This window comes from Styela clava, chromosome 14 (assembly GCF_964204865.1).
Source record: "Styela clava chromosome 14, kaStyClav1.hap1.2, whole genome shotgun sequence".
NCBI lineage: Eukaryota > Metazoa > Chordata > Ascidiacea > Stolidobranchia > Styelidae > Styela > Styela clava.
In genome coordinates, this window is record NC_135263.1 from 6,508,818 (window position 1) to 6,533,412 (window position 24,595).

General features: G+C 33.7%; 1 protein-coding gene across 1 annotated transcript in view; it reads right to left on the bottom strand.

Moving 5' to 3' along the window:
- The window catches only part of LOC120340508 (uncharacterized), a 46,168-nt gene extending 21,737 nt beyond the window's left edge, over window positions 1-24,431 (bottom strand). Inside the window, exons 1-40 of the mRNA XM_039408784.2 lie at window positions 24,267-24,431; window positions 23,669-23,854; window positions 23,340-23,496; window positions 22,543-22,759; window positions 21,781-21,982; window positions 21,230-21,400; window positions 20,730-20,939; window positions 20,342-20,485; window positions 19,912-20,057; window positions 19,325-19,479; window positions 18,859-19,031; window positions 17,760-17,951; window positions 17,507-17,628; window positions 17,119-17,404; window positions 16,416-16,571; window positions 15,778-15,994; window positions 14,992-15,237; window positions 14,388-14,566; window positions 13,370-13,874; window positions 13,105-13,200; window positions 12,515-12,609; window positions 11,837-11,989; window positions 10,972-11,197; window positions 9,794-10,145; window positions 9,420-9,574; window positions 8,874-9,013; window positions 7,968-8,200; window positions 7,382-7,517; window positions 6,966-7,258; window positions 6,413-6,542; window positions 5,826-5,985; window positions 5,519-5,590; window positions 5,204-5,333; window positions 4,636-4,792; window positions 3,886-4,116; window positions 2,850-3,178; window positions 1,692-1,960; window positions 1,136-1,254; window positions 844-1,029; window positions 276-464 (exon numbers count right to left, since the gene is read on the bottom strand). Of these exons, the coding sequence (XP_039264718.2) occupies window positions 276-464; window positions 844-1,029; window positions 1,136-1,254; window positions 1,692-1,960; window positions 2,850-3,178; window positions 3,886-4,116; window positions 4,636-4,792; window positions 5,204-5,333; window positions 5,519-5,590; window positions 5,826-5,985; window positions 6,413-6,542; window positions 6,966-7,258; window positions 7,382-7,517; window positions 7,968-8,200; window positions 8,874-9,013; window positions 9,420-9,574; window positions 9,794-10,145; window positions 10,972-11,197; window positions 11,837-11,989; window positions 12,515-12,609; window positions 13,105-13,200; window positions 13,370-13,874; window positions 14,388-14,566; window positions 14,992-15,237; window positions 15,778-15,994; window positions 16,416-16,571; window positions 17,119-17,404; window positions 17,507-17,628; window positions 17,760-17,951; window positions 18,859-19,031; window positions 19,325-19,479; window positions 19,912-20,057; window positions 20,342-20,485; window positions 20,730-20,939; window positions 21,230-21,400; window positions 21,781-21,982; window positions 22,543-22,759; window positions 23,340-23,496; window positions 23,669-23,854; window positions 24,267-24,336 (7,585 nt within the window). The 5' untranslated portion in view covers window positions 24,337-24,431. The remainder of the gene's footprint in view (window positions 1-275; window positions 465-843; window positions 1,030-1,135; window positions 1,255-1,691; window positions 1,961-2,849; window positions 3,179-3,885; window positions 4,117-4,635; window positions 4,793-5,203; window positions 5,334-5,518; window positions 5,591-5,825; window positions 5,986-6,412; window positions 6,543-6,965; window positions 7,259-7,381; window positions 7,518-7,967; window positions 8,201-8,873; window positions 9,014-9,419; window positions 9,575-9,793; window positions 10,146-10,971; window positions 11,198-11,836; window positions 11,990-12,514; window positions 12,610-13,104; window positions 13,201-13,369; window positions 13,875-14,387; window positions 14,567-14,991; window positions 15,238-15,777; window positions 15,995-16,415; window positions 16,572-17,118; window positions 17,405-17,506; window positions 17,629-17,759; window positions 17,952-18,858; window positions 19,032-19,324; window positions 19,480-19,911; window positions 20,058-20,341; window positions 20,486-20,729; window positions 20,940-21,229; window positions 21,401-21,780; window positions 21,983-22,542; window positions 22,760-23,339; window positions 23,497-23,668; window positions 23,855-24,266) is intronic.
- Between the last annotated feature and the right edge of the window lie 164 nt (window positions 24,432-24,595).

The window sequence follows — 24,595 nt, forward strand, 5'->3', positions numbered from 1 at the left end:
ACCAGTCCATGCCGGGTATGGCAGGATCACCTTTGATAACTAATGTTCTGCTTTGGAAATTTCGTAAAAAAAGTGAGCAATTCAGAGTAAAATGATAGCAAACAATTATTAACCACAAGATTTTTGAACCTGCCATCTCTAAACACTTCAATTGACAGAATTACGCCGCCACACTTCGGCACAAATAGCCAATCAACAATATGTGTAAACATAGACTTACAATATCTTTAACGATTTAGAAATGAAAACTATTACACAGTCTAATTTATACTTACTATTGCATCTTGGCACAGTGTTATCCCATTGGCCATCTTCACCACATGTTGCTGACGAACTACCAACCAGAGTGAATCCGTCATTGCAAGAAAAGGAGCAAGTTTCACCAGCTGTTATATGATTACTATTACAAGAATTGGGTGGACTTGCTTCTCCATTGTATATTTTAGTGAGTGGAAAACATCTTCCTGAACAATACAATGAACAAGTGCAATTAGGCATAGCTATTTCATTGAATTAGGATATGCTATTTGAATCACAATTTACAAAATTGCAAATTTTATGTGAATAAAGATACTCACCCACTCACTTAAATAAAACTTGTCTTACACATGGTAAATTTATCCGACAGTTTTATTAATGTTGTAATATAGATATATATTGTCATTATATATCGAAATGATAATGGCAAAAATTACACCCTGGGTGATGGGTGATCTGGGTGTAACCCACAATGCAAGCATAGTTAACTATAAAGTTTAATTATTTAACCGTAAGGCCATCGTGCCACACTTTAACCACTAGTCCATATCTGTACAGAATAACTCAAATATATACGAAACCAACTTTTGCATTCTGGCATTGGTGTACTCCATATCCCAGTTGCATTGCATGTTGTAGTGACACTTCCGATAAGCGTGTATTGATCAAAGCATGAAAATGCACAAACAGCTCCACTTCCCATGCTTGTCATTGTACAAACATGTGGAAACACTTTTCCATCTTCCAATGGTTTTAATGCTGAACATTTTTCTGAAAAATAGAGGTATAATGTTTAAAACTATAACATAGTGCTTCGAGAGTATTATACCCAATGATAACATGAGTTTTTTTCATAAAGCATGTAAACCAGACATACCAATGCATTTAGCTGGAATGTTATCCCAAGTTCCATCAAGTAGACAAGTTGACAATGCTTCCCCGACTAATATATGTTCAGAATCACACGAAGTTGTACACACTGTACCAATTGATATTCTAGATACAAGGGTTATGAATAATACTATTGCCTGAAATAGTAAAGTATACTGTTTCCCCAAAAGTCATTGCTCCTTTCAGAATCATAGAACATAGGCACTGAACTACCTACTTCAGCATGATAATGGTGGGCCGGACCAGATACCATCGTCTTGACACAGAACTGTAGTCAAAGATTTTCATATTTATCTCAGAGAGGGGAAAGCCAATCATATGACAAACCACCACTATGTGAACAACCCTACAATGATGAACAATCTTCTTGCTCATAAATATCTCCACAGGATTTGAACCAGATATCCATAAGGTAATCAGAGGCGTGATGGCAATAGCATAGATATCCGTAGCATAATGCGCCATTCGCCATTGATTCAAAATCTAATTTAAAATGCATTAAAAATATATGTATAATATTTCATAAACTATAAAGCACTTACTTTTTCATTATGCAAGTAGCAGGCGTAATAAAAGTAAAATTATTAGTCTGAGTAGGAGAAACACAATATCTTTCACATGAGGGTGGTTCTGCAGATACTACAAAATCATCTTCGTCATTTTCCTCTTTACTTAGTGAGGAAGGCAAAATCCAAACCCCAGCTTTGCAAACTTTAGAAGAACTTCCACTAACAACGAATCCTTCGTCACATATAAACGAGCAGGTCGAACCTTCTTTCACAAAGTTTTCTGAGCATGATAACGGCATTACCTTTGAGAATTAAATTTAACTAAATTGATTTGGTATATATGAAAAAAAAATTATTTAATTAAATAGCACTTTTGTATATATAAACCAATTGAATATTAAGGAAATTTTGGGCACATATTGAAAATTAAGAATACCTGAAAGAAATTTTAAAATGGTTATAATTTTATACGACGTTTATACGACGTGAAAAGTTGTTAAAACTATGACATAAAACTAATGAGGATATTTTCTTCTCACATAACACAAGTATTAACAAATTTTTGCTGGAGTACCTTCTAGCTTTTTGTGTCTGAATGAAGATTGGGATAGAATTTGCAAAAGAATTTTTGAATTCACAAACAAACATGGAACAAAAGATGAATGAGTGTTGAGGAGGCTCAAGTCATTGACTCGACTTATTATCTTAATGAAATGACTAATAACGGCCAGTTAGACATAGGACTCGGACTAGATTTGATACTCAAATTTAGCGTTTATATAATGAAACATGGTTAAGTGTTGGTGAGGCTTGTGTCATTGACTGACTCATCTCATCGGCGCTCCAGAAGTATGTGTACCAATAGGGAGGTAACTAATTTTGTTCGCCTATTTTACATCAAGTTGTGGTAAAGAGACGGAAGCCTATGAGCAGGGGGAATATTCACTTGGCTAACACAAACAGTCCCCGAACTCGTAATAGAACTAAAATTTATGGCCTAACCCTAGCCTGGTACACATACCACGGGAGTACCAACTCATCTAAATGATATGACTAATACTCATGCTCAAATAACTGTCAGTGAGACTTCTGAGCTCAACAGTTGATTGACATAGGATTCGATGTGGATAATCAACCGTGCCCATTATCCTTGGATGCAGCACAAACAAGAATATTTGATTATTAACAAACCTGACCATTCCTTGGTGCAACCACAGGATTACACATTGAAATACATTCCACCTCTTCACCAGACCATGTACCATCAGCCATGCATAATTTTGTCACACTGCCAATTAAAGTTGAACTTTGTTCCTTTTTAGTTTTACACCGATTCACCAGAGCCGTAGAGTTTTCATTATTATTTAAGCCGTCGTTGTAACAAGATACATCAACAATGTCTATTCCAAAACCAATTTCACATTCAAGTCTACAAATTGCACCTTCAGTTTGTTCTTCAGTAAAACAAGATGCTGGAGAAGCAAAAGCATGAGACATTGGACTAATATTAGAGCAGATACCTGTAAAATAAAAATCCATATAAAATGTGGAAAAGAGAACTAAAAAAAGAGGTGTATATTTAGTTAAAAATAACAATAATTTATGCATATAAAACCAGGTATGAATATTTCAAACCTATATATGAAGCTTGCCACTGTACTTGATAGAAGCAGATGTCCAATACAAACAATAAGTTCTACTGTAGGAAACAATACAATATTGAACATTACTATTAAAAAATGTTGCCTAAATAACTAATATTCCATATACCACTATACTTCAGAAATATTTAAATCTGGTTGTGGTATGTGATCCATATAAACTGGTATAACACTCATATTTTATATTGACAGCACTCACAAAAACAATTAATGTGTTGTAAGACTATATAACTGTTTTTTACAAATGCATCTATTAGTAATCGTAACATATATTATTATTCAGTACTTAACACAGTAACAGTGGATACTATAGGCCAGACTATCCCCAACTAAACTTATACCTCACAGATGTGACGTAACACAAAAAATTTCCAAGTAAGGAATCAGTAACGCAATACTGTGTCATAACTTGGCAACTAATAGTTGAATCAGAATTTAGACAATATCATAGTTTAAAAAAATCATCTACAAAATGTTTTTAGTTTACAGGTTTTAAAGTTTTAAATTCATGGAACCGAGGCTCAATTTCCATATCAGGAATAATATCTACTAGCAATCATACATACGTTTGCATTCAGGAGGATGACGACTCCATACACCAGAATCCATACAAGACGACGTAAACTCTCCTGTGTCACCCAAAGTGTATCCATCCTGACATGTGAAAACACAGACTCCTGATATGGGGATGCCTTTCTTATCAACTTCATCTTCTAATGATTCTTCTTCATCAATTACAAAACAAGAGGATGGGTGCACAATCATGTTAGGCATAACCTTGAACTGAGAGCAATATCCTGGACATAAAAATGTTAATCAAATTATCACATTTAAAATTTTCAGATATTGGCTTAGGGATGTACGTTCAGTAATTTAAATCAAAGCTATTCCGATTAACATCAATTTGAGTCAATTTTAAGCATCTCTAGAAAATATGCTTGATTTCATTCAAAATATTTTATTAAAGTCCCAACGATATGAAATGATTACATGGAGCAGAGGAGGTTGTTACACAATCAATTAATACATTATTCATTAATTATTTTACAACTTTCCAAGTTTTATGATCATGTTGTTATCTTTTATATGGATACCAGTTTTTAGGTGCTATGGTTTTGCTCAATTTTATTCGAATACTTAATATATTTAGAAGATTACAAATTATTTAAATGCTTTTTAAAGTAATATATAATATTATTACAACAACATCATAGTAAGATATTCTTCCTTATTGAACATTAAACATAAATGAACATAGCACATAAGCACTAAACCACATTTAAGTACGATCCTCAAAAATGAAAAAATGTACCTACTTTGGCATGATGTAGGTGGGCCGGACCAGACACCGTTGTCTTGACACACAACTGTATTCAATGGAGTATTCGATTGAAATCCAACATTACATTCATATAAACACATTAAACCAGCAACAACAAATTTATCTGGCCCAATGCAAATACGTGGATAGATCTGAATCATCAATATAGAGTCAAATATTGTAAAATGAACTAAGAGGTTGCAAGGCATTAAATATTTTGATGCTGCGATTAAATAATAGCGCTACAATCTAATAAAAATGCACCGATATCCATATTTGATATATGTTGGGAAAGGTTGAAGAGGCATGCTGATTTAATACAGAAAGTTATTTGAGCTTGCTAAAAGCCCAGACATATAGTAAATCACAATGTTTCATCAGGTATTTGATCATTCATCTTGGCTAACTTTGTATGTTCTATGTATATAAACAAAGAGAACAAAAAGCATGGTTATCATGCAAAATTTGTTATCTTATTGACAATTTTCAGATATGCTCACCCAGCCTACTTTAAATTTTACTTATATAATGTTTATAAGAAGCATTGGGTACTGATCACATACCTCTCCATCGCTTATAGGTTGCAAAGGATTGCATGTTCCTCCAATCGTTTTGCTTTTCATTGAACAAATTGTAGTCCGAGAAGATTTGCCATTACTTGTACTCCATTCATCTGAAGTTGATTCAGCATGCCTATGAAGGATAAGATAGAGAATTATTTTAAAAGTATAAAGTATGATACATTCAAAGCCAGGAAAGCATTGAAACAAGAATTGCTATCCAAGCTAATAGGAGATTAGTCTTGAATAGCAGTTTTCGAACATGTCAATCATATCAAAATTTCATTTGAATTAAATTTCTCCAACATTTTTAATTACCATACAATATCTTCTTCCTCATTGTTGTATAAATCTAAATCATGAAGCCAAATACTAGAAACAGTTGAATATCTGAAATAGAAATGCAAAATGATATCACAGTATTAATAATATTGTCAAAGCCAATCAAAGCAGTCATCACGAATGATACCTAGGCATTGCTCGTTGCCCCTTAAAAATGCGCTGTTCCCCCTAGAAGGCCAAGGGCTCACTTTAGGAAAGTTTTATAAAAATACAAGAGTAAATATCCTGATTTTCTTAATTACTTGTAACAACCCAACAGACAAACATATAATATAATACTAACCCATAGTCAAGATATAGGTTGTAACTGGACATTCGTAGAAACCAAATGTCATCAGGTGAAGGTCCTTTGCATGACCAATGTTGTATATCATCAGTTACATTGCATTTTGTCATTTCCAATTGCAAACCAGCACCAGGTGACACAGCGCTTAAACAGTATCCTAAAGGAGACATATGTTCAAAAATGTATCTGCATATATAGATGATTTAAGTATTCATCTCAACTGAAAAAGTATTACTAAAACTCATCCAGTCAGAATTGACCAGAACAAAAACTTCCATTCATAATAAAATATATTTGGTTATCATTTATTTGCTCTCACTTACTATAGGAACCAGAATTGAATCAATTATTATCAAAATCAACATTTAGAATCACTTAAAGAAACCTTATTCATGAATTCTGAGGTTGCAATTTGACTATCACCAACTAAAAAATCAAATCAACTTGAAAAAATACCACAACAGGACTAATTTAAAAAAATGATCTATGTATCACTATATTTTATATTAGGGGCTAAGTAGTCAAACAGATAATCAAGTCATCAGATCAAATTATCAGATTGAAAAAATCGAAAATCATCTCACCAGATCCAGAATTTTTCAAATTTTTCTCATGATACCATGACCATCGATGAAAAGGATTACTGGCATCACATTCTTCATTGTTGAGCTTCATAATCGTGTTATCTTGTTTTGATATCATGCAGACTTTAATCTGAAATATAAAAGTTGAAAAAGTTTGTTACGTTTATATGAAGAAATGGTAAGATTTAGAACTCCATAACGAAATATTCATTCAAAAAATGTCAAAAACGAACAACAATCCTTAAATAAACAATCACACCTATGAAATTTCTCCAGGCATTTCCCATTCATTAAACATCATATTCGAATTTATAAAATGTGTATAAAACAAACATATGGCTCTAATTAGGTAAATTAATACACCTAATATGAAGAATTGCATTGAGCATTCAAGATAAATGAATGCAAACGAAAAAAGCCAGACACCTACAACTCAACAAGAGTGAAAATGGAATAAAACCAAGTGGCTAAAAAATTTGGTTACGACATTGTCAGAAACAAATGTGTGACATCTCATAAAAATAACAAGTAAAAATGAAAAACTTAAACTTGCCGATTGCCCATTTGTGTTGTGTAGTGGTTTTGACAAAAACATAAGAAACTGTTGTTCCTTATAACAGTATGTATTGTCTCCAGACCAAAGACCTGATTCCTCACAGACACGCATCCATGATCCATCAATAACATATCCCCTGTCACAGTATATTCTGCATATTGTAGTTTCAACGTACAAGCCTTGATGGTGGCTCAACTCAAGGTCATTCACTTTGCAAACGATTTCACCATGTTTCGGACGAACTAATGGTTTACATTGAGATTGGCACACTTTTTTACCATCAGATATTTCTAAAAAAAAATTTAAAAGCGAGTATCAAAAATTGGGAAATAATAAAAAGAAATCTTCATTAGACATTTTCAAACTTCTGTCATTGCTGTCCAACATGTTCAAATGTATAAATGAAGTTATACCAACAGAATTAGTCCAAGTCCCATCTACTTTGCATTCATGAGTATTATTTCCATTAACAACATATCCAAAATTACAGTGGATAATGCATACGGAACCAGCTGATTGATCTGCAGTTGAACATTTAACTGGTGATACCTGGTATAGAAGAATTTTATATAGTTAGTTAGTTAGTTCACGGTACAACAGATTGATCTCAAAGTTACAGAAAACCACTAAGGTACCAAGATCTGTTGAGACCCTAAAGAGTTATAGCATGAAAATATGTGTTAGTAAATGCCGATTGACACAAAATTTACTGACAACTCATACCAATACGATCAAGAAAACAGCTATGAAGTGTAAATTCCACGTCTCGGGAAAAACTTCATGAATAGGATTATTTTGTCAGGTATACTGACAGCAAATGGGTGAGAGCAAAATCTAAATAATTGATAGAATGATGAAATAAAAATGCAAAGGTAAAATCAGTAACTAAGACTGAAAATATTCTGCACATACCGGTAAATAATTTAAATAATAAATGATGAAAATAATATACCATTCTTCAATCATAATTCTAAATATATGAGCAAACATATCACTCACTTTTCCATTTAGAACTTCAGGCAAATGGGGACACACACGGATGCAAGTGGGTTCAACTCCAGACCACGTCCCATCTTCCAAACAAGTTCTCGTAATTTCCTTACTTGCCATGTGATAACCATTTCCACATGAATAAGTACAAGTTGTTCCTGCCACAGATGCTTCATTTTCATCAGTACAGGTAGTTGGTAATATAATGATATTTGACATCAAAGGCAGCACACTGCAAGATTCTATAAAATTATGAAAGTGAATTTATAATGAAGTTACAGGACTAAAGTAAGTATTATGTATTTTTTGATGAAACAAAACAGAAAGCGGGCATCCCATGCTTCCAGCCTCACCCAAAAAATTGGGTAGTCAAAGCTGAAACGGAAATATTATGGTCCTTCGAAAATAATACCTCATTACATATTGTCATATATCAGAGTTTGATTGAACAGGGCTTTGTTCAGAGCGAAAAGCACGAGGTTAATAAAAAATAGCGGTGCTCCCGAAGTATGCGAACCAAGATGGCGGACATCGGAACGTAACATGGGTAACAGGTTAGGGTTAGGCGATAATTTTTTTCCAATTTTCCTTATTTTAGTCCTATTATCAGTTCGAAGACTAGCCAAGAGCCTCCCGTAGTATTTATACCTAAAATTATGGCCTAACTCTAACCTAGTACACATATTACATTCCGATGTCCGCCATCTTGGTTCGCATACTTCGGGAGCCCCAAAATAGCATATTTTTGGTGCTCACATTATATGAAAGTATAGCAAAATTCTATTCATATACATTTGATGCATTCTTGCTTCAACCACCAATCAAATAAAAGTAGAAGAATATCAAAGTTACAAGCAAACATTCCTGACATTTTTGCCAAAACGAAGTTTCGGTTTACAAGGAAACAAAACATACTTGCACATTTGAATGCACTGCCACTCCAAGACCCATCCCATTGACAAATCCTAGCAGTTTCTCCAATAGGATAACAATTTTCATCACATTCAATATTGCATGTAGTGCCTTCTACGGGTATCATATTAGGAGCACAGTCTCTGAAGATAAATGATAGCAAATTATCTAGTTAGTTACATATAAATTAAGATGATATGGAAGCCATTAGAAATACAACAATGACATTTTCAATTATACCAACATAGGATCTAAATTTAAAAAAGATACCCATGTTTTATCGAGGTACAAATAAGTTATAAAAAGATGATTCTTTGTATTTTTATAGTCTGGATACATGTTTGCACATCGAAATTCAGTCTTAGTTTAAGTTTATAACTCCGAAACCAAAAATTGGCATATAGCAACCATAATACACAGTCAAATAAAAATAGTAATAAACAGAATATTATTGTGGGAAAACCGCAAACGCTAAAAATGAAATTAAATCAATCAAGTTTCAAATTTTAAGTACAGTGATATACAAAAACACATATTTTAAATTCATACATAAGCAATCCATTAGATGGATGGTTAAGTGGTGCACAAGATCTTGGACATGATATTGTCATAGGATTCCAAAGACCATTGTTGCATTCTATAGCAGTATAGTTTGGTGATGTTAATTGATATCCAGAGGTACAAAACCACAAACACGATCGTCCCTGGAATAAAAATGATTTGACTATTCACAGTGCTAAGGTTTTGGACTTGATGGTGGAGGAAGCCACTTAGCCAAAAGCCTGAGTTCTACAATTATAGTCAATAGATAATAATCCGAAGCTAAAAAATTTGTAATAGTGTCACAGCCTTTTTGAATCGAGAGAATATTTCAGAAACAAACAAAAAAATAATAACTGGTGTTTCTAATCTCATTTCCTAACCTTTGGTGACCATTCCTCAAGGCACGATGCAGGTGACACATTGCCTCCACTAGGCAATCCCGATTTTAAAGGAGGACAATTGGCTTGGTTGAGACGATGATGACAAATAGTTCCTTTTGCATCAAAAATATCAGTATTCCAATTTGTAGAACGAAGATTCTTCTTGTCCAATAATGATAAATCAACAATGCATGCATAGTAGTAATGGAGACCGTACTCTTTCAAGGCACGGGTTGTGGCAAGAACTAAAGTAGGATTTGCTTTTGATAGAACTATGAATGGTTTTTCCAAATTAGTGGAACAGTCCCATTGTTGTCTTATGTCCAATGGATCACAAATTGCAAGAAATAGTCTGAACAAATAAATATAACAATATTATTAGTAATAGATGAATTATAAAAAAAAAATAAAATTTATAATAGCCATAATAGCAAAACTAGTGTGAACACTGCATGGGTAAAATTGAAATGGTGAAAACTTATGTCTATTGAAGAAAGCAAAATTTTTGGCGCACAAGAAGTATGTGTACCGATATGGAGGTAACTAATTTTGTTCGCCTACTTTACATCATGTTGTGTATAGGGACGGAAGCCTATGGACAGGGAGTATATTTACTTGGCTGACACAGACAGTCCCTGAACTCGTAATAGAACCGAAATAAGGAAAATCGGAATAAAATTATGGCCCAACCCTAACCTGGTACACACACTACAGGGTACCAATTTTTTTTTAATTAGAGTCGATTGAAAATTTTACTCGACCCCACGACCTTCTCCCACAATCTTTATAGTTATCCTAATAGGTAAAGCTATGTCCAAATAGCTCAATATTATGAAATTCTTCCTCAGAATTAGTATCATTTTCATATTTTTATAATCTGAATAGCTATTGGCACTTTAGTAGTCCGCCTGTTACTTTGCACAGAGATCAATCTCAGATTTATTTCTGAGAGGGTGCATGTGGCCTTGCTTTGAGCAAATTTCAATTTTTACAAAATATCCAGAATAAAATTCACCTGCAAGATTTTATCATATTACAAATTGTATGAAACTCACAAAAACTAAATGTACTCAGGTAATTTCATAGTGACATGAATTAAAAGAATGGTCAAAACCAAGTCAATCGATGAAAATTCAACAATGAAAATACACACTCCTGCAGAATGTTCCCCCACTCACCTGGCACCATGTTTAACTAACGGAGCTGTCAAGCACAATGCACTCGGAGCATGCATTATATTATAATTATTCAGCCATATCCATCGAGCCCTTACTTGACCTCCGCATTCCTCAACTACTACTGCAGAATTTATATATGGAGCTCCGAATGTATTTGGCAGAAGACAATAATCATTGATCAGTGGAGATACGGATATTCTAGTTTGAATGTAAAACTCTTCTTGAACTGAAAAAAAAATGTTTTTTCAATAATTAAAATATCGCATATATTCAACGTGTTTTAAACCTAATAGAATCCTGATCTTTTCAATTTCTTGTGACTACATTTTTCAGAGATTTTGTTTTTCCGTGTTTTACCAAGAAAATCAGAAGAAATTTTATCAAGAAATCACAGGAATGTTTTTTGTATCTTTCTGTCACAACTCAGCTCACAGCTCAAAAATAATTTCAAAGTCATTCAGTTTGGGCCTGACTACAATACAGTCTAACTTTCAAATTCTTCATGATGTACCAAAAGGCTATAGTATTGTTTTCTAAGTACTCCTGAAGCATGAGGTATACCAAACTATAGCGTGAGATATATCTCAACCAGTACTACAGTGTTAAGTCTACCGCTGCATTTTCCAACCGCAATGGATAACACCTATTTTTAAACATTGAATATATGACAGGAATCTGACTCTAATCCTAACATGATACACTTTAGACTACACCTTGGTAGACAACATATGGTGGTAGACCACTGTTTTCTGTCTATTTGTCTACTTTGAAAATCTGCTCTGAAAATTGAATGAAAAATAATTATGTAAAAGGTAGAAAAACACATTATTTCTAATACGAACTATTTACCAATTTATTAGCTTACCAATGCATGCTGGTACGGTATCATTCCAAGTCCCATCTGATCGGCATAATAAAATTCCATTTCCATGAGCAAATGACCCATATTTACATCTATAATAACACACCTCACCATCATACATATCTTTACATTCATTTGAAATATCTTTGCATCTGCCTGAATAAAAATGAATGTCAGTAACAAGAGTAAACATAGAGTATGAATTTAAAGAATTTATTCAAAAAAGCATACTATGAAAATAAGGATATGAAATACTTATAGTTTAACATCTAAGGTAGGGTCAGGTTATGGTAAAGCTTAGTAAGACAGCTTAACTGGCAATATAATGTTTGGCAAATGTGTTAAGAATACACTTGTGATAACACCTCTGATTATCTGCCATGGGCTCATAGCTTTGAATCCAGTTGTGGATGATTATGTGTAAGCAAATTGCTAGGCTCCACGCTGCCGTCCATGTAACCACCGCTGGTCAGTTACAGCTTCCTCCATTATCAAGTCCATGCATCAATAAAAAATAACTGGATTATGAATCCCATACCTGACATGCACCGGTAACCAGGCGAGAAGGTGTGCTATACCACAAGCTTAATCTGTTTTTCCATCTTCTCCTTGTCAGAATAAATATGAAAAATCCTATCCAACTAATAAAAGTAAGATCATTGTGAATAAAATTTTACTTACGCTTGCAAACAGGAGGTGAGGGCCAGGAGCTATTGACAATATTGCAATGGGAGATAGAATCACCAACGAGAACAGAGTCAGGATCACATGTATAGCTAAAAAATAAATTTCTTTACATTTCCGAATTGAAAACTTACACTTATAGTCATAATTCATAATTTGAAAAAAATATGTGGATGCAGTCGACTAAAAAGTAAAGTTTAATTACCGTTATTGGTACTCACAGTTGGTAACACAAAGAAACACTTATAAAAATAGTTTTAGAACTCCAGAACTTAAAAACTCGAAGGAGAAAATCACAATGAAACCTTCGGCAAGTATGCATATGAAATAGAATAAGATTATATAATTTTCCCAGAGGGAAAAAAAATGATCATCATATTATGATAATGTCATACATGCAATGAAATCACACACATATTATATTACACATGTTATTTTGACATATTGGCCAAAAATTTATACTATATTAGCTATGTCAATAGATTACCGATAAAGATACAACTGAAACATGTTCATTAAAATTTCCATCGATCCCCCATGTTAATTTAAATTCTATTTTAATCTTATTGAAAGTTAACATAACTTACTTAGCACACAATCTTGTTGTAGTGGGGTCTGAATCATCAAGTAAGCAAAGATATACATTTGATGGATTTCCTGGTGGATGAGGGCAATCAGAAATACTGCAAAAATTATTAGTACAGTTGTTACGAAATATATCTATAGAACACTAAAATTATGGAACCTGTTGCAAATTGAGTTATATACAAAAGAGAAGTTGTTCTTAAAATTTTGAATCCCATCACTAATTATAAGATATATTATAAGAGATATCATTCAAAATAAAATGACCTGTCATGGCTCAAATTCCCTGCAGTTGGAAATACGCAATCAGGCAATGGTTGATCAAATTGACCAGTAATTTTTGATTGACCAGAAGCCTGACACGTCCTGGATTCAGTGCCATTCAATACATGCATTCCACCAGTACAATGATAATAACAAGTTGATCCTTCCCTGACAGATCTTGCATAGTGTATCTTGTCCACGCATCCATATATAGATGGGTATTCAATAATAGGTGAACCAGCATGACTTCCCGGCTTCATAGCTTGGTGAATACAGATGGCGCGACACAGGGGTGGTGGTTCAGACCAAGTGCCATCAATACCGCAAACTAAAACTTCAGGGCCTTCGAGTACATTCATATAGTCACAATTGAAGTGACACACAGCTCCATACAGAGAAGTACCATTGACGCATGGACTAACAGGATCAATATTCCCTCTAGCAGGTATAGTCAATGCAGGACAGGATTTACGACAAATAGGTGGTAAAGCATCAACAGCTAAGGGGACTGTAAAGTGAATAACGAAAAATTAAAGTTGAAAGTTAAAGATACAGTTAAAGTTTCATTACAAGATTATACATATAGATTGGAGATGCACAACTTTCACTCTATTCATGGTCGCATTACATAATTTCAACAATGGCAACAATAGAAGAAGCAAATAAGCTTCATGTACTATTTGTATTCAAAATTGTTGTTTTCAAAATCATTTGAATCTTCTTTTCAGATTGCTTCCGTTGTTAAATGGATTAAATCATTCTGGTTCGTAATATTATTATTTCAACTAATAATTACATAATCAAGTGAGTGGCATCTTTAATCTGAGATTGATCTATAGTGCAACAGGCCCGACTAAACTTTTCTAGGTCATCACTCCCAAAACAGATTATACGAAATATGTTGTTAATATAAAATGCTATAAATGCATATTAGAGCTAAATTATTTAGAAATATAGCTGATACGAAGAAAAATAGTGAAATCTGTCTAAACTCATATCTGAAAATTTTTCAATAAGTCACCTGTTGCTCTCCAAGCTCCATAGGCCTGGCAAGATACAGATATTGTTTGTAATGCAGTTTTGTATATTAAATAACCTTCATCACATGAAATATTGCAAACAAATCCATCATATTGAGATTCAAAATTACAAACTGAAGGAGTGATTGATCCATGTTCAAGAGCATCAAATTCATGACATCTGAAAATCATAGTTTGAAAAGTTTGTTCCTTATATTTCTATCAATTTCTCATGAGTTCCTCTTGAATTCACATTTGTGAGTTTGCAAACTTTTGTGATACATATTATCTCATATTTGATTATTGGTTATTGGTAAATATGATGGACAATTTTGACAATTGTTTTTTTATGTAGGATTGCTTGATGCAACACTTCAATCTCACAACTAAATTGATCACTAGCATTCAATTCACCTCAAGCTTAGTAAATCCAATAAAAGTGGGACAATAAACAATTTCCATATTCATTCTAGAAGAGGGAGATCAATAATATAACTCAAGGTTTTGTTCCCATCAAGGTATAGAAATACAGAAAAGCAAACAATGTATACATTTTGAGTGCATTTTGAGTTTTTTTGAATATTTAGTGAGCCCCACATTACAAACCTTTTCAGTTTAGTCTTACAAGGTCCACCAGTATCAGACTGATTATTCACTGGGGTTGATTTCCACATAAAATCCAATTTTATTGCAGAGTCTTTGTTATCCTTGACAATGATAAATAAATTGTCTGTACTACTGGCACTCATATAGAGTGGCTTAGAAGAGAGTCTAAGCATGTACTCATGTTCACAAGTCCACTGTAGTGATAGATCATCTTCATCACAAACTCTCAGAAGAACGAGAGAAAAACTGTAAAAGGAATAGAGAAAAAATTTTTCAATTAGACATCTGAAACTAGGTTAGCGATGGTTGATAATCAGATTTGGTTCCTTGTGGCTTCCATTCCCCAGCAAAATTTTTACTGGATGGATAATATAAACTTGACTATGACTATGAGAACTGATCTAACTAAATTCAAATATACCAGTACCTCAAGGAAATATAGGTGTAATAATGGGATTTATTATTTATTCTCAAGGAGAAGAATTTAATAAAATAGTAGAATCATTTGCAGATGTCAGTTTCAATAACAAATATTTTACACTTAACTTTAATCTCAATATGATATTAGATAAATTTGAATAAATTTTGATTCCAATTTCCAAGATTTTAATATTCTAAACACTTATGCCAAATTTAAAAGAGATAATGAATTTTAATAGTTACAAAATATCATAATATTACAGTTTATTTTTTATCATCACCACTTGTATATTTTGCCTATATTTTTTTTGGAAAATGCAACGCAAAATATCAGACAAAAACGAACAAAAAGCAGACACAATATACCTTTGAGTTGACATGTCTTGTACAGCAAGACATAATCCTGAAACTACATGTTTGAGCATGTCACCTTCCCAAGTCCACAGTGTTTTGGACATTAAATAATGACAGTTATAGTGTGACAACTCAAGCTTCTTCATAAGGGAACCAACAACTGTTTCATCCATACGGCCACACACTTGTGGGACCGTCACATCATTGAATAATACAAATTGAACTTCCTCTAAAATAGATAAATCAACTGGATTCCAACACAGGGGCTGATAGTAGTTTTAGGTCTTGCAACCACAAGTTTACAATTTAAGATAACTCTGAATAAATAGGTCTAAAGTTTGTCAAGCAACTAAAGGTACTCCCGAAGTATGTGAACCAAGATGGCAGACACCGAAACGTAGTATGTGTACCAGGTTAGGGTTAGGCCATAATTTCAGGTACAAATACTACGGGAGTCACTTGGCTAGTCCCCGAGGCAATCTTTGCAAGAGTCTTTATTTGCTGCAAAATTAATGTAAGGAAATAGAGTCTGCGTTCCAAGTCGACCAAGTCTAGCGAATGATAAGAGCAAATAACATTTGTCAAATAATCTACTAATGCAATTACAGACACAGCTACAAGCAAATTACGTAGTTCAATTTCTTTCTTACCTTCACAAAGATATTCTGTTGTTTGCCATGTACCATCTGACAGACACATGACATCTGACATTTCACCTTTGAACCTGTACCCCATATCACAAGTTATTTTACAAATTTCACCTTCAAAAACGGAAGCACTAGTGCAGTTCTCTGGTGAGATTTCTCCTAAAAATAGTTTTAATGTTGAAAGATAGGTGGGTACGATCTCACACTTGTCCCATGTGTCCCACTTGCATAAATCTCACTTCAAATTAGTAGGCCTTTGTCAAGGTATCAATATTAATCTTAATCCAGAACATGCTTACTTCAACTAATCCCGCCACAATATAATATATCCAACTTAAATAAAAACAGTGGGACAAGTGTGCAACATGACATTTTTGAGACACTTTACAATACAGATACATGACCATATCATTGGTCCAGTTACGTTTGCATCCCAGTTAAAAAAAATTTCAAGCTTCATTTCCAAATATACACTTGATTATATTAATAATTATGTCAGGTATAAAAGGTGTAAAATCATAATTAAACGATTACTTCTATGAAAGCAGCAAGATCGCGAGCATTGCTTTTATACTATTTGGAACTATACTGAGAAATCATTATGTTTATATATTCGTTACCGCTAACAAAGGAAAATACCGCAATGGTGCTACAATGCAAGTACAGGTAACTAGATATTTATATACCAGGTTTACTAGGCACTTACCATTCTGTATTCCACTTAGTGGGGGACACACCATTTTACACTGAGGAATTGATCCATTTAACAATCCATTTGACTGACATATTCGAATTACAGTGTCATCGTCCAAGTAATTGGAAAAATGATAACCATTATCACAGTTATAGCTGCATGCAGTACCCTCGTATACTGATTCAGTGTCGCATGTCACAAAACCATTATCTATTTGTGAAGGAACATTGCATCCACGAATACACATCCAATCACCAGTCCATGAGTGATCTTCCATACATGTACGATTCGCAACACCCTGGTATAAAAATAAAATATGTAAAAAAATGTCGATTTGGCAGTGAGAAATATCCTGATAAATCAACTGTTACATTATAGAAAACATCAAAATAATATAAACCTGAAGAAGATATGGAAATGTGCATTTCAAATTGCAATCTGTACCAACAGAACTCGCAATTTCCAAACAGTTTGTAGGTTGAACTATACCGTGTAGAACTTTTGACAATGGCTGGCACAACTCTAAATGGAATCAATAATGAGGTTCAAATTACTAAAATAAAAGTTCAAAAAACTGCAATAACATTGGCCTGCAGAACTAGAAATCACTAAATTTAATTATCACAATCCCAATTTAATCACAATAAATTCACCTTTACACACAGGTGTTGGTGAGCTCCAATGTCCTTGTGGAAGACAAGTTGTAACAGCTTCTCCATATAATTGATGCTGTTCATCAATACATTCATATAAACAAACAGTTCCTTGGTCTTGTAAATCATCTTTGCATGAAACTGTTACACTTCCTTTTAATGGTTCAGTTAGAGGAAAGCATGCTCGTCTACCTGAAATAATGACAGTAAAAGAGATTGGAGATAGAGTTGAGATTAAGATAGATTGAAGAGAGTTGAGACTGAGATATAAAAGGAAAGAATAGAATTTACATATTTATCCCGGGGGAGAAGAAAACCAATAAGACGACTCAATCATATGGCGAACCACGGCCTACCGTCCAGGTACCAGTCCATGTCTGGTATGGGGTTAGTTAGCCAGTTATTTGTTTTTGGAAGCATGGATTTGATGGTGGAAGAGGCCGTAACCGACCAGCGGTTACGTGAACCACCCTGCGGTGGCGAGGAGTCCAGCAATCCTCTCGCACCTAACTATCCCAGCATGGGATTCGAACCTGCGAACCCACGCAGGGCAATCAAAAGTGTGATGACGAGCGTATACCTAATGCTTAGCACGATGTGCCAGACCGCTTTTTCTCAAATTCAAAAGACATTCGATATGAGATAGATCACTGAGTACGTGAACCTCAAAGTATTGTTCTAGGTTAGTGTGATCAATTTTAACTGATTAATTTATAAAAGTCTTATATATAGTCTTGTGCAAGATATGGAATATAGATTAATTTGGCAATAAAATTCAAATTAACCTAGACACAAATGAGACATAAATAAAACGGCACGGCATTTTTCTCTGCTGGGACCTCACATAACGCAGAGCATAGAAAATCGAAAAAGATCAATGTTTCAAAAGAATGCAGAGATCCAATGTTTGAGGATGGCGGCCACAAAAATATTATAAAATATAGCTCATTACTTTTTTCTTTCTAATAAACATTCATTGCCAAGATCTGGTGTTATGAATTTCAGTCATTAAAAATATATTTATGTATATTAAATAATTAAACGCCATATAACATTAAATATATTACAGGCAAGCTCTCTCTGACAAAACGGCACTCACAAGTTGGGTATTTTTTATCCCAATGACCATTGAGGCATGTCCGATTTGAAGGTCCATATAATTTATATCCTGCATGACAAGTGAAATTGCATACTGTGCCGTTCATCACATTCAAATCATTTGTGCAATTAGGAGGGTTGACAATAGATGTTGACGGTCGTAATGTTGGACAACTATCAAAAATAAATATGCAAGTTATTGTAACATTGGATTCTGCATAAGGTGACGATTGCTTTTTTAATAAAAAAATCATGTTATATTTGATGGAACATTCTGTAATTTGCTGGATGAAATTTTTGAGCATTATTATTACATAGCAACAAATATTTCGAATCAGCGATTAAAGTTCTGTGTGTATTTCAAAATCGCTTTGCAAAACATTATAATATTTTAAATAATCGTGCGATTATTGCTGATCATCAAGGTTATCACAGGCTGTTATGGGCATTGCTCAAAACGAACTCACTTTCCTTTATCTGAACCTCCATAAAGACTGAGAATATCATTTGATGAGACTGGATACCATGATGTGAATTCCGTCCGCTTTTCAAGATGTAACTTCACTTGATTATATGAAGATGATGGACTGATGTAGGGGAATGACATATAGCCATTGTGGAACTATAAAATATATCAATAAAGCTATTTTTATCTGATAAGAAAAACATATCCATGTATGTAATAATATCAAAATGGCTCAACAGTTCAAGCATTGTGATAGATGTTAGGAACATGCCTGTCATTCCCAAACCTGATTACCCCTCATAGATAATGCTGCTCTTCTTGCTATCACAGATGGTTCATATAACAAAAACTTTAGTATCAATAACAACCACACACCATGTCTATGTCTTTGACAGAGTTAAATTCCCCAACCTGAACTAATAAATAACAAGAGGTCATGGCTACCATACCAGAAAAAGCATCTCATCTCATTGGTTTTCATTCTCAATTTCTATCCAAACAATATCAAAAAATATAAAATTTGATATATTTCCCCAATTTCAATACTCAATCCAATTGAGGAAGTATTATATCAAAAACAAAACTTACTTCAGGATTTAAAGAAAAAGACTGAAAACCTTCTTCTTCAACCCATATGAATTTCTGGTTTACATCACTGGAATCACACTCACTCAATTCCAACACTAAGCCATTCTTCCTAGCACATTTGCCGAGTGCAAGATTAAGAAATTGTCCTGGAAAAAGATACTTTTTATCCTAGATTACTTGCAAGCAAAACATTGGAATGTTAAAATTGACCATGTCATTCCGAAGATGAGAGTGAGATATCAAACAAAATGCGAAATCTACATAGAGTAAATTTTCTTTGTAAAATTCTAGTTGCAAGTTGTGCAAGGATTCAATTACTTTAAAACATTATTGCATGGTGTAATATTTTAAATAGGTTTGACATTTAATAATTGACATTTTCCAGAGCAATTGGAGATAATATAAACAATATAATTCATAGAATTAGTACCGTGTATGGTTGGAATCCACCATTGAGTGTCAGGCAGATATGGACATTCATCTAATTGGGCCACTGTTATAGCTCCAAAAATGTTTCCAATGATACACACTTGGTAATATTGAGATTCTTGAATGATCATTATTCTGTCTTCGGCTGCAAATATGTTTGATTTATTAAACTGTAATTATAAACAATATAAAATTTACCTGATACTATAAATACAGAGGTTGTATAACGAGAAAGGAGAACATGCTAAAATTACTGATTGCCTGTGATCTATATCCTGATATGAAATACCATTTTCAAGATGATTAACGGTTAACCCACAAACCATGAGCGCGTGCCCCAACATATCAATTTACCTCTGGATGATTTTAAAATTTGATATAATACTCACAAATGCATTCTGGAACAGATCCTTCCCAGCTTCCATCTCCCAGACATGTTATAATCTCAGAAGTTCCTTTCAGGCTATACTTCTCCTTGCAAGAAAAGTGACACTGAGTACCTTCAAATACCTCATCAAGACTGCAGTTAATTGGAGAAACCATGCCAAAATCAGGAGTAAGAACTCTTTCACATTTCTTAAGACATTTTCCAACATTGCCTATTGTATAAATCATTATTTATGCAAAAGGGGCATTAAATTTAAATGTCTGATAACATGTATCAGCAATATTAGACACTTTATCCAATTCAGATTTTCAAATTACTCAAAGCAATACTCTGATTCTAAGAAAACATAAAAATTATCACTCAAACTGAATTGAAGGCAAAGCCTTTTAGATTGCCAAAAATTCCTTGCTCTTGGTATGGAGTTCTCTCTCATCTAGCTCAAATCTTCTTTCTTGTGTTGTGTCTTTAGTTGAGCAATTAAACAAGATAACTATTTGTTACCTGACCAGTATCCTTGATGCGAGCATGAAACTTGTGAATTGCCTAATATAAAAAATCCATCACTGCAATGAACTTCACAATCGGTTCCTTCAGGTATAGCTCTCTCTGAATTTACACACAACCCTGGACGTATTTCACCATTGAAAACTTGTGGCAATGATGAACATGTTCCTAGAAAAAGAAGAGAAGTAAAATGTTCTTCAAAAATTATTGCTAGACTTCTTTCTGAGTAATAGGTTCTGTAATTGCTTCTTGGGTAGGGCTTCCTCCACTATCATCTGAGTTCATTTACCTAACAATCAATTTCATGCTGATTGACTATTCCTACACCTGATATGATTCCTCACAAGAGACTTGGTTTACCATACGTTCAAAACGTTTGATTGCCTTTATTTCACCATAGTTATAAAAAATCTAAATCCGAATTATCGTAGCTCAAAAAAGCAAAAACGTAAAGACATATTGGATAAAATAATTGAAATTTCATAATAAAAATGGAAATAAACAACACTGTGAAAAATCTAATAAACATGGTAAGTTAATTTACATACTATAACAAACAGCATCAGGTATGCTCCAATTGCCATCACCCAGGCAGGTTATTGAACTTGTTTCTCCAAATATATCGTACTGATCATCACATATAAAATCACACTGCATTCCCTCAACAGAAATCTCATTTTTACAAGACTGTGGTTGAACATTCATGTTTGGAGGAATCGAAATTCGCCCACATATTCTCTTGCATTCTGGCTGTTAAGACATGAACTGAGTTTACGGTAAATATTTATAGAAGAACTATAAATTATGGCTCAAAATATATCAGGTGTTCTGTTTCATTATTATGATTCTGTCAATTATTCATTCCATGCATCTGAAACAAATAACTAGTTAATTATTCCCACATCCGGCATAGACTGTTAATTGGACGAGAGGCCTTGGTAAGTTATATGAATAAATCAGAATTTCCTCTCCACTGGGATAACTTAAAAATCCTATTCTGTGATTATAAATCTGTGTCAAATGTGAAACAACTTTGCTACAAATGGACAATTTGAAGCTATCAGCAATTCAGAGCAAAAGAGAGAGCAATTCACATCTACAGGGTATATCACACAGCAAGTCTACGGTATTTGACAGTGCTTAATTCATAATGCCAAAATTGGATATGGCCCAGCTGCATGCATTAAAATATTACCCTGCTTCAATAATATTGCACAAAGTTCTCATTTCATATCAAAATTTATTCCGAATTCAAATAAAAATTCCAAGCTATTAAAGTTGTCGCCAATACAATTAAAGGAATATCATACTTGTTTTCCAGTCCATATTCCACCTTCTCCACACATACGCTGTGAGTTGCCATGAAGCAAATAACCATCATTACAAGAATAAATGCAAACGATTCCTTCCACAACTTCACCACTATTTATATTATTTGAACTGCATGAAGGTGGGTTTATCATACCATTTGCAGGTAACTGAAGCAAAGAGCAGCCCTTTCTGCACGTCGGCTGCGGTGAATTCCATCTGTTACATCGAAATTCTAATGTGAACTGTTGACTTGGTCTTCAACAGGAATTTTAGAAGATTATAAAATTGCAAGATTCTTGGTAGTATTTCGAAAATGTCATCATAAGCTTAAACTCGACCATCACTTTTAAGCATATGTGTGTGAATGTCAATGCTCATAAATTCAAAATATTAATAACATCATTTTCGACATATTATTCTACCACATATTTTAAAATCAGACTCCCCTCGTTTTTTAGAAACTCAATAAATCTGTGATTATAATTTTAACTACTAATTCGCAAGTGGATTGTACCATTTCAAAATATCAATTGAAGCAAAAGTAAACAAATAAGATGTTGAATTAGTAGTCCAGCAGGTTGTGAGACGTATTAATGTCATCTTTGCATTTGTCATCTTAATATTATCAGAATGTATTTTTGTGGTGAGGTTTATGTCAGTCTTTAGACCAAGTTGCATATATCAAAGTTAGAAACTATATACCGGAAAATAACAATGAACTGTATCAAATGAATGAAACAACAATAGTGGAAACAAAGCATCAGTATCAAAGCTCAAATGGAACAATTAATTCTACCTTCCGTTCACATCACAAGTAAGAGAAGGATTCCCAGAAACAGCATAACCATCATCACAATCAAAACTGCATATAAAATCGACAGGAACTCTGTGTTCAGTACAATGTGTCGGCAAAACAACTCCATGATCCGGCCTGCTAAGTGGTGCACAAGTTTCTGAAAAGTATAATTTATTTTCTCATGCAGAGAATCTACAAAGAATTAACTAAAAGTAAATTTCAGAAAATTCGGAAAAATCTGTATGTGTCATTCCATAAAATAGTGAAATGTCAAAACAAGATTAGGTTATATAGTTGAAATCAATGGGCTAAAATTATATTAAACGTACTTTTACATAAAGGGATGATTCCTTTCCATTGTCCATTTGAGGAGCAAGTAACAGAGCTACCATCAAGTATATAATTCGAGTCACAATAATAAAAACATCTTGATCCTGGTCGAATAGCAGATGAGTTAGTACACAATGATGGATAAATGCCGCCATTAAAAGGCCGAATTAGAGGCGTACAAAAAGCTGAAAATAAAAGCAACATGTTACTGGAATTACAAAAACTCTAATATGTTTGCATACTCATATTCTACTGCTAATAATTGACAAAACAAAACGAATAACCAATCCCGTACCCGGCATGGACAAGTACTGGACGAGTTGTCGTGATACGCCATAAGATTAGGCCGTTTTATCGGCTTTTCTTTTCCTGGGGGTGAGTATGAAAATCCTATCTTATCCCATATAGTCGATTCAACTCCTACGAAGACGACTATACAATAGCACGGAACAAGATAAATGTCCGTGTTTTATCACATTACTACCATCGACTTATCGTGTCATTTTATATTATCGTTGTATTTATAATGCATGCTCTCCGCGATACCTGGACATTACCATTATTTGTGACTAAAAAAGTTGTAGGCATATCACTTACGTGTACAAATGGGCGATAAACGATTCCATGTTCCAGTTGCAAGGCATGTTAGGGTGTCATCACCCAACATTGTCCGATTGGATATGCATGAAAATTTACAAGTATGTCCGACATCGATGTGGTCAGGAAGTGTACAAGATATTGGAAGAACAGATCCATGTTCGGGATTCTGGGAAATGTATGAAAAACATCAAAATAGACAAATAGAAATTGATAAAGTCTAGATAGTGCCTAAATGGCAGAATACTGCACTGAAATTGAGTACAATAAAATTCATCAAAATACTTGATCAAAATACACTTCCCGGGAATTTATTTTAAAAAATAAAT